Source organism: Amphiprion ocellaris, chromosome 18 (assembly GCF_022539595.1).
Source record: "Amphiprion ocellaris isolate individual 3 ecotype Okinawa chromosome 18, ASM2253959v1, whole genome shotgun sequence".
Lineage (NCBI taxonomy): Eukaryota > Metazoa > Chordata > Actinopteri > Pomacentridae > Amphiprion > Amphiprion ocellaris.
The window spans coordinates 22,165,898-22,175,795 of NC_072783.1; the positions used below are offsets into that span (position 1 = coordinate 22,165,898).

Genomic DNA, 9,898 nt, shown 5'->3' on the forward strand with positions numbered 1-9,898 from the left:
TGACCAATGAGAGGGCCGGATACTCGCTGCCACAGCGCCGCGTCTAAGTCCACTACTTTTGTGGCAGCTTGGTGCCTGGTAAACTGAACTGTAGCGGAATTAAGTGGAATTTGGATGTTGGTGCAGCTCCTCATCCCGCTTCCACCTCCTCGTAGACGCCGACAGAGTTCCACGCCCAGACGGCCATTGACCGCGGTCGGTGCCCAGCCAGCGAAGCGGGAGCCATGCCTGTCCCCGCTGGATACCTCAGCGACTCCCCAGCTGCGGCCTTCGCATCCTCGGCCTCACTTATCCCGCCGCCTCCGATAAACACCCAGCAGCCCGGTGTTGTCACCTCGTTGCTGTACAGCGGCTCCAAGTTCAGGGGCCACCAGAAAAGCAAAGGGAACTCTTACGACGTGGAGGTTGTTTTGCAGGTGGGGCTGTGAGGCGGATATTTGGTTATTTGGTCGAGATGTCAGGAGGGGGGTTTGGTGATCTGTCAAACGGGCGGTGTGATGATTGACAGCTGGAAAATCAGTCCTGGCCTGTCCTGGAGAAAGTCGCCTAGCTAGCTGTGGATGTAGCACTGCCTGCGACTGTATATAAACAGCCCCTTTCAGCTATAAACATATATTTTAGTCATTGTTTATAGGTCACTAAGCTAATTTAATATCATAAAATACTGCTTAAGAGACTGGATTATTTGTGGCTTCTGCATTTGAATGAGAAAACCCACACAAAATGCATGTTTATGGCTACTATCACAGGATCCCCACTCACTGTCATTTAATATAGAGGAAACTACTTGTTACATACAGGAAGTGAATGTCAACATTGTCTTTTCTTTTCTGTTTAAAGCATGTCACCATGGAGGATTCATACTTGTGTGGCTACCTGAAGATAAAAGGACTGACAGAGGTGAGAACAATTATTCACTTTATTAAATTACTCACATAAATGGTTTACACAGTGTCTTGTCTGACATATAGTCATGTCACCATCCCATTGATTTGATTTTATTATTTTTTAGCTATTTTGAAATATTCAGACAAGCAACATTTGATCTTCTTTGAAGCGGTGCCTAAAGATTAAGGTGCCCCAAGAGTAATACAGTTAAAATGAGCTTTTTCCTTACTTTAGTCATCAAAAATGTCAATAGATGTAAAATATTATTCGACAGAAATGATAAGTACACCCTTGGCTTCAGAGCGAGTGTTGCCCCCTTGAGCAAAAATACCTTCATGCATGAGTTTTGCATAATTTATCCCCCAGTGTCTGACATAAGCCTGCTGAAATATTTGACCACTCCTCAAGGCAAAATTCCTTCAGTTGCAAGATTTTTCGGGGTTTTCTTGCATATACTACCTGTTTCAAATCCCCCCGCAATATTTACTGTGATTCATATCACGGCTTTGACTTCTTTTGAGTTCATAACCCTTCATTTCTGCTTTTTGAACCATTCCATGGTGGATTTCCTAGTGTGGTTAGGATCGTTTTCCTGTTCACTGATCTAAATCGTTTGGATGGATAGCCTTGCATTATCTTTATGCTTTGATATGATGCAGAATTCATAGTTGAACTAGTCTTTGAGTCAGCAAGGCAACCCTAAACCATAACAATTCTACCACTATACTTTACAGCTGGTACTTAGTTCTTCTCTTGAAAAGCTATCTTTGGTCTGCACCAAACTTTTCTGTCATTACTGTGACCAGACAGCTCTAGCTTTAATTCATCTGTCCAGAGGACATTACCCCAAAAGGCCTGTTGTTTCTCCATATGTTCACTGGCAGCCAGTGGTTTTGCTGTAATGCTCTTTATGGACAGCAAAGGTTTTTTCCTGACACGCCTCCCATGCACGTCAAAGTAGTCTTAGAGTAGAATAATTTACTTTGAATCTTTTGAAGACCTTTTTAAATCCCTTAGGAGACTCATAGGCATCCACAGTCTTTTTTCTGAAGGTGTAGCTAGGTCGTTAGATCTAGGCACGAGGACACAACACACTTGAAGACGGCTTTAGACCCTGACAAGTTTAAGTAAAACAGGATTTATATGTCACTTCCTAAGGTGGTGTTTACATGATCTGTGAAACTGTTTGAGTATGCCACCTTTATGAATAAACATCATTTCAAAGTGGATCAAACATTTTCTTGTCCAGATACATTTAAAAAACCAACAGTTTCTATTGGATGTAGGTAATTTTTTCACATGACGGTAGCTGTGTTTGATGTCCTTTTCAATGGACCATACAGCCTACTTGTAGTATTCTTTCTCGTTAGATTGAGGAATATGCGATTATAAACCCTTCAGTAGGTTGTTACATTTTTACTTCTTCATAAACTAATATGAACAGACTTTACTGGACATGAAATTGAAGCTGAACCATTTCCAAATCATAGGTGTCTACTGATAAATTTTATCTTAGTTGTATGTGCACTTTCACTGACCGAGTAAATTAGATTTTATTGGCACACTGATTACTGCATACTGCAATGTCTGTAGGAAATGTGGTTTCACACTACCAACATCTTTATACTCACAAACAAAATGACCTTGCACTGAGCACAGGTGTGTGTTATTCATGCGTATGTTATGTACAGATACCGAATCACGTGACCCAAATATTTAGCAGGCGGCAGGAATTGATGGGACTCGGAAATACCTCCACAATTTAATCAGTTGTTCGTTTGATTTCCGATGGATAAGTCCCGATAAGTTGGCAGCCATGGCTTTGTAGTAGGATCACAGTCATGTGATCGTCAGCAGGCAGCTGACGTAGTGTTCAGTTGTTGTCATAGTTACAGTGACGCCATGCTCTGCTATCTCACAATGATACAGAAATCTTTAACAAATCTGTGGATCCAGACTAAAAGCTGCATCACTGCCAAAATCTAATCAGTTGGTCCTTGTGTCATTTCTGACCTTCCCTAAAGATTTCATCCAAATCCATTAGTCTGCTGCTAACAGACAGACAGACGCCGATCATCACATAACTCCGCTGCATTCCTTCAGCCTTGCATTATAGTTTGTTACATTTTAATGAATGTCCCTGTATATATTCCTACTTTCATAACCTAAATAGTCACTTTCTATCTTGTACGAATGATATTGTTTCGTTATTTTAGTTGAACATTGGACTGACAAACTTAACCATCAGTACTCCCTGTTACGTCACTTCCAAAGGGTAGACACGACATCTCTTGGGTTGGCAAACAAAACAAAACACGACTGAAGTGTTCCTCGCTCTTCGTTGCTCTTGTAGGAATATCCAACTCTGACCACATTCTTCGCTGGAGAGATCATCAGTAGGAAACGGCCATTTCTCACTCGGAAATGGGATGCAGATGAGGATGTGGATCGTAAGCACTGGGTAAGAGGAAACCTTGTTCATTCATAATCTACGAAAACGCTCTACAGCAGGCTGGTTCACTGTGACATAATCCTTTTACTTTTTTGTCCAAAGGGCAAGTTCCAGGCCTTCTACCAGTACGCAAAGACATTCAACTCTGATGATTTTGACTATGAAGATCTGAAAAACTCCGACTATATTTTCATGAGGTGGAAGGTAAAAAGCTCTGAAAGTTTAGCTTGACCATTCAGTGTGTTGTCATAAGTCACCTCTAAACTGCAGCTGCTGTCATTTCTCACTCTGTTCGTCCGTTTTAGGAGCAGTTTCTGGTCCCTGATCACACAATCAAAGACATCAGCGGCGCTTCCTTTGCTGGGTTCTACTACATCTGCTTCCAGAAATCCACAGCAACAATTGAGGGCTACTACTACCACCGGAGCTCTGAATGGTAACTCAACACAAGTTACTGTGGCACAAATTTGAGTCATTTTTAGGAACATAAGCAAGTGGACTTGACATTGAAAAGTAGCTGGATCAAATTCCGGAGCAGCTGCAAAATCTTAGCAGCAAAAGTCTTTATGAGACACTGTTTTTAGCTTTTTGCAGCTTTTGTCAAGGTGCCCTTACTTCCACAGTCCTCCTTGGGAGTTCAGATAATTAGTAGATGAATGTGGCTTTTTCAAACAGTTCCAGGTTAGAATGTGTAACTGTATACAGATTAGGCCGAGCGGTCCAACCCACAGTTTGTTGCATGTGATTTAAGTGGTCTTACCGCCTGGTTATAAGTAAACTGAGTCCTGCCTGCACTCCATCTTTAGTGTTTTCATTTTTATTTGACATTCTTTGGCATTTCTTTCAACTCCCTCTGCACATAAAGGTTTGGCTATTGTTGCAGAAGCCCTGTGATTTTATTCCATCCCATTTTCATGTCAATTTTCTATTCCCTTCTCCGACCAAAAGGCTTTGAAGCAGTTTTTGCTGCTTTCTTGGACTGTAGAATACTTTCTTTCATGCCATTTTTCAAAAATGCAAAAAGAGAAAACATTCAACAGTTGTGTCACATTTATTGTGCAAATTACAATTGTGAGGGTAGAAAACATTTGCAAAAATGTGAATGTTGACTAGCCCTCACTACATTTATCTTCTCAATAAATGTTGGCTGTCAGATGTCAACATTCATCTTTTTTGAACACTAGTACACCCTTTCATTTTGGGTTTGTCTTTGACAAACTGGACCACAGTTCTGTTGGAAGGGTACAGATTGAAAACAAGAAATGACTTTTAGAAATGTTAATGTGATAGATGTCAAATTCAGTTTTTTCCTGGAAAAATACTTTGAGCACGTTGTTCTTGAAGCAGTGTGTGTGCTGGAGTGAAAACCACCACAAATCTCCAAATTTGGTGTTTGGATTTTTTTCTGATAAACTGAAGGCATCTCTTTGTAGTTTGGAGAGGGAAAAAAAAACGGCTATGCTTCTTTTTCAAGTAGTTATGTTTATGATTTTCGTTCTGATTGAATTGGCAACACCTAACATAGCAGTTCCTGTGGTTTATTCTCTATGGAAGCCTCGTGTTTGGCCTGTTGAATGTTTTTATATGAAGAAGCATCAGTAGGATGTCCCATTTACCTCAGCAGTAGCTTCATGCAGCGGCACTACAATGTACACAGAGTGATCTGTAAATGGTGAGGCTAATCTTGAGAAGATAAATTTATGCCGCACTGCAATCCTGCATTGTTTTCCTGTGAATATCTTGTGTGCTTGTAGGCAGTTTTCATTTGGTGTGGGAATGTCAGACTCCCACCACAACGAATGAAAATTAGCTGAATGTAAATGCATTGATTGTTGGGGAAAAGTCCATTTTGGGTTTTGTTTTTTTTGAAAAAAAAAAGATGTTCGATTCATTAAAAATCTAATGGATTATATCATGAAGAAAAATAAGCCACATAAACCCTTGAGATTATCTGGAAAAACAACAAAGCTGAAAAAATAGTGGTTGTTTTTCTCACCGTGGTGATGATGCATGCTTTTCACAAGACCTATTGCAGCTTAGAAGACTTGATGAATAAGCAAACTTTCCTGGCCATCATATACATGTTTCTTCAGATTAGCGTTTCATAAGCTAGGGAGCTTGTGACTCACACATGATGACTTCATGATAGGTAGAGTTTTCCACTGTTGTGTGATTTAGTCACACGAGCTGTAAACAGCCACAGTGGTAATGTTTTTCAGTGAGTTATCCATTTTAATCAAAGCACTCACCTGCCTGCATGCAAAAGTTCCTCCACAACATTTCCCCCATCGCTGTTTTGAGGCAACACTGTTGCTACATCCTCTTCTTCGCTCAGTCCAAGATGATTGTGATTGGTTTAAAGACATATAAACACGCCAGGACTTTTCTGTGGCCTGTAGCAGAATGATACAGGTACAGTCAGACCAGTCTGCACATTGCTTGCGCTAAAGATTGGTCAAAAATAACCTGAAGCACCAATGAAGCTCTGGTAAGACTGGCTAAATCGATAAACATTAAAATTAGATTTCTATAAATTGTACAAACATTGGTACAAGGTTGAAACTCAACTCCAAGACGCAGACATTCAAACAGAAGCTCCAAAATTCAGCAAGATTCAGATTCAGGTGATGAGAACAGGGGACGACACAAGCATATGTTAGCTGTGACCAGCTCTGCTACTTAGCATCTGTTGTGCACTGGAAATGCATATCATCCCAGTTTGTTGCAGTTGAAGTTTCTTTATGTCTAACATATGCCTTGTGCCTCTACCGTGTACATATTGTAACATATTCTGCATTGCTGCTCTCTAGGTACCAGTCTTTAAACCTCACCCACGTTCCCGAGCACAGTGCAGCCATCTATGAGTTCCGGTGACCCTGGCCGGCGTGTGGATCTTTCTTTTGTTGGACAAAGACTTGAGGCAAAGCAGAGGTCTGCAGATGCTACTGAGAAGGAAGAGGAGACCGACATGGGATGAGAATTTGGGTTTTGGACAAGTACAAACTCTTAGATGTTCTCAATAAGTGGATGGACAGCTGGTTGATGAGTACACGGGATATAGGACAAATGAATGTATGTGTGGATAAGATGGAAAGGAAGGAGGTGCAGTTGCGCTCCCTGGCTGGAGCTTGTAAAGTCAGAACCAGCAGCAAAGACTGGGTGTGGTTCGTATAGTGTTCCTCTCTCTTCATTTGTTTTACTGTCTGGTTTAAAAAAAAAAAAAAAGCTTGGCACAGTATCTCGAGACACTTTATAAGCTGCGTTGGGAATCCCCCTTCTCGTTTTGCAAACTAGAAACATTTCCAGCTTTCATCCAGCCGATGCAGGAATGAGCAGCATAAACACATTCAACTACCATTGGACAAGGATTCCTCCGAGGAGTCTGCTTTTGTAAACACAATCTCTGAAGAAGTAACTCGCCGAGTCTGTGTGGAGGAAAAACGAGAGAGAAGTTTGCATTCAGGATTAGAGCTCTTCAGGTTTTAGGATTGGAACTTTAAAAAGCTAGAAAGACAGTATTTTTAAGCTAAGCTGGTTCTTCGTTTGCCTGCCAAGAGTATATTTTGTTATTTTTCTCCTGTTGATGGACACTGAGCGGCACTTTTAAAGGCTACAATCGGAATGACACGCGAAACAAGCTCTTCCCTTGTGTTCATAAAACCACTTGGGAGATTATTATCACATAGGATTGCTGTGGATCTTGTTCTGTTGAGTTACATTTGCACAAAGATGGACTACATGTTACTAAAAATGCTTACAGTTAGGATTTTACACTCACATCTCAGCACACAAGCTTCAAGGTGGTCAGGTCAAGCTTTTTTTGTCTAATTTTTCAAGGGTTTTATTGTGGTGGAGGTTGCAGAGCCAGAACAATCCCATAAAAGTATTAAAAGAGAGTATTTTTTACCCTGCACTCTGCATTAAACAAAGAGCTTTTTATTCCTCGTGTGTCATGTTAAATTAAGACCCCCAATGTCTTACATTTCCATCTCCTCGACTATGCAACACTTTCAAGATAGCACTCTCCAAACATAAAACCCTGGGTTTTCAGGGGCAAAATTTTATTCTATCCTTATAGTATATGAACAAAAGATCTATCTTCATTAAAGAAAGTATTTTTGTTAAATTGTCTATTGAAACACTCTCCTCCCCTAATTATGTTTCCCCTTCCATGTGATGGTGCCATCTTTTTAAAGCTTATCAGAGTTGTATTATAACAGATCCGACGTGCGTTTGTTTGAGAATAAGACTGGATTTGATTGATGGTGTGACTGTAAAGAGTGCATTATGGATTTTAAAAAAAATCATACCAAAACATCCTTCACTGTGTCGTGCTTGTTTGACCTCTTTGCCACATTTGTTTTTAAGGAATATCTATGAGGTTATTTTTATTCATTGAAACAAACAATTAATTGTTCGATTCAGTCACAGTTGTTTTTGCCACCTGTGATTATTTTCCTCCAATGATGCAGTTCTGTATTTGCAAGAGAACCATAATGCTGCTCCTGGGTGAGCATTTCAACAGTGACATTTGCTTTCATTTTTATCCTGCACTGCCCTCTGGTGTAGCTAATCGATTTGTGCAGCCTTTGTAGATTTTTTGAGGTAATAGAATAAGCATACAACAGCAGTGGCAAACATTGAGTATACACAAAAAACATGCACCAATATGGCTTAGTTATTGTTCGTTTTCCATGCAATACAAGTTTTTTTATTTATTTTTTCTTTCCAGTCACAGAATAAGCCTGGAATTAAGAAATTCATTTTCTTTTTTTATTCTTAATTCTTTTCATTTTTGGCCTTTCCTTTGGTCTTGGCTAAAACCTTTTTTACTTATACTGCACTTAAAACATGACACAATCGGCTTTTTATTATGACATTTCTCACCATTTTCAGAATTGTTACAAACCCACGCAGTGTTAGGAAAGTTAAAACATTTTAAATGGAAATAAAAGACTGCACAAAGGAATTTAAAACAAGTGAAAATCAGGAAGAACTCTTTGATATATGTAATATTTAAAGAAGAGCCTTAAAGGAGATCATTGACTCCGTTGACCTGATTTTGTCAGGCAGGTTGTTTAGAGCCTCAGGAGCCAAATACTTTGCACCGTTTAGTTTTTGGACCAGATAATGATTCAGAATGAGCTCCACTTCAGCCAACTACAACAACAAAACCTGGCCTTGACGTAGATGGAGTAATTAAGTAATAATAATATTAATAATAATTATAATAATAATTATAGTAATGGTGATGATGACGATGATGATGACAATGAAAATATTAATGGTAATGATGATAATATTATGTAAAAATAAGGAACAGGGAACAGTCTTCTGTATTGAGTAATTTAAATTTTGATAAATTACATTTTCCTGATTAGACTTGCATACCTTGAAGCGAAGTCGGATTTTACATCATTAATCGAGTATTTTACAATGTTTTTAATATGTAAGAAAAAGACCTGCATGCTTTCCTTTCCATTGGCTACCAGGACATTTCTCTCGAAACCACAAACAGCACATTACCACCTACATTGTTAGGCTTTATCCAGTTTGTACCATGAATATCCATCCATCCATTATTTACGTACCGCTTAATCCTCATTAGGGTCACGGAGGCCTGGAGTCTATCAGCTGACTTAGGGTGAAGGCGAGGGACACCCTGGACAGGTCACCAGCACACTCACATTCACACCTGCAGACAATTTAGAATCACCAATTAACCTCAGCATGTTTTTGGACTGTGGGAGGAAGCCGGAGTACCCAGAGAAAACCCACACATGCACAGGGAGAACAAACAAACTCCATGCAGAAAGATCCTGGGAAGGCCGGGACGCAAACCGGAGACCTTCCAGCTGCAAGGCAAAACCACCAAGCCAATGTGCAGACTGTACCATGAATGTCTGCTGAAGTGGAATCTAAGTCACAGATCATGGGTCTAAGAATTGACCGTGTTCAAATGTTTAAGACAGCAGTCACCAACCTTGTTGAACCTGAGAGCAACTTCAAGGGTACTGAGTAGTACGAAGGGCACCTTGTTTGATAAAAACTTCCTCAATAGCAAACTTGCAGCATCATCTTTAAACAATAATAATAATAATAATGAAAATAATATGTAAAAAGACTGTCTGATCACATTTATGTTAATTATTCCTTAAAATAATTATTAACAATGATTTCCACAACAATGACAGTAGGAAACACACACACACATATATATGGAAATCTGTTTCAAAATTTAAAAGTCAGAAGTATCCCATCTCTGAAACTTTTGTAAATATCTTTCTTGGCAGTTTTGTATGAATCAGCATATTTGCAGCATTTTGTTCAAAATCACACCAGTTACTTTTCTGTGCAAATTATCACTTCTAACATTTTTAGGAAATCATTAACTGTCATCAAATCATGCTTCATTTGTGCAAACCTCTACCTTTGTAACATTTTTGAACAATTCTTAAATTCTTAAATTTTTATAAATAATGAGTAAATGAAAGCCCAATTAACAAAGCAGGTTAAAAAATATATAATCTTCTCAATTCTTATAATTTTGCTACTTGT

General features: G+C 39.3%; 1 protein-coding gene across 1 annotated transcript; it reads left to right on the top strand.

Moving 5' to 3' along the window:
- Positions 1–19: 19 nt before the first annotated feature.
- On the top strand, positions 20–7,659 carry LOC111588432 (glucose-induced degradation protein 4 homolog). Its single transcript, XM_023298834.3, has 6 exons — positions 20–416; positions 841–900; positions 3,242–3,349; positions 3,443–3,544; positions 3,646–3,776; positions 6,151–7,659. Exons 1-6 carry the CDS (start codon positions 225–227, stop codon positions 6,212–6,214), a joined length of 657 nt encoding a protein of 218 aa, XP_023154602.1. The 5' UTR covers positions 20–224; the 3' UTR covers positions 6,215–7,659.
- Positions 7,660–9,898: the final 2,239 nt, after the last annotated feature.

What these genes read in the sequence shown, in the direction of transcription:
- LOC111588432 (XM_023298834.3), top strand. Translation starts at nt 225, where the DNA reads ATGCCTGTCCCCGCTGGATACCTCAGCGACTCCCCAGCTGCGGCCTTC. An exon ending in AGATAAAAGGACTGACAGAG is followed by an intron (nt 901 to 3,241) that starts GTGAGAACAATT and finishes TTGCTCTTGTAG; the next exon opens with GAATATCCAACTCTGACCAC. An exon ending in ATGTGGATCGTAAGCACTGG is followed by an intron (nt 3,350 to 3,442) that starts GTAAGAGGAAAC and finishes TTTTGTCCAAAG; the next exon opens with GGCAAGTTCCAGGCCTTCTA.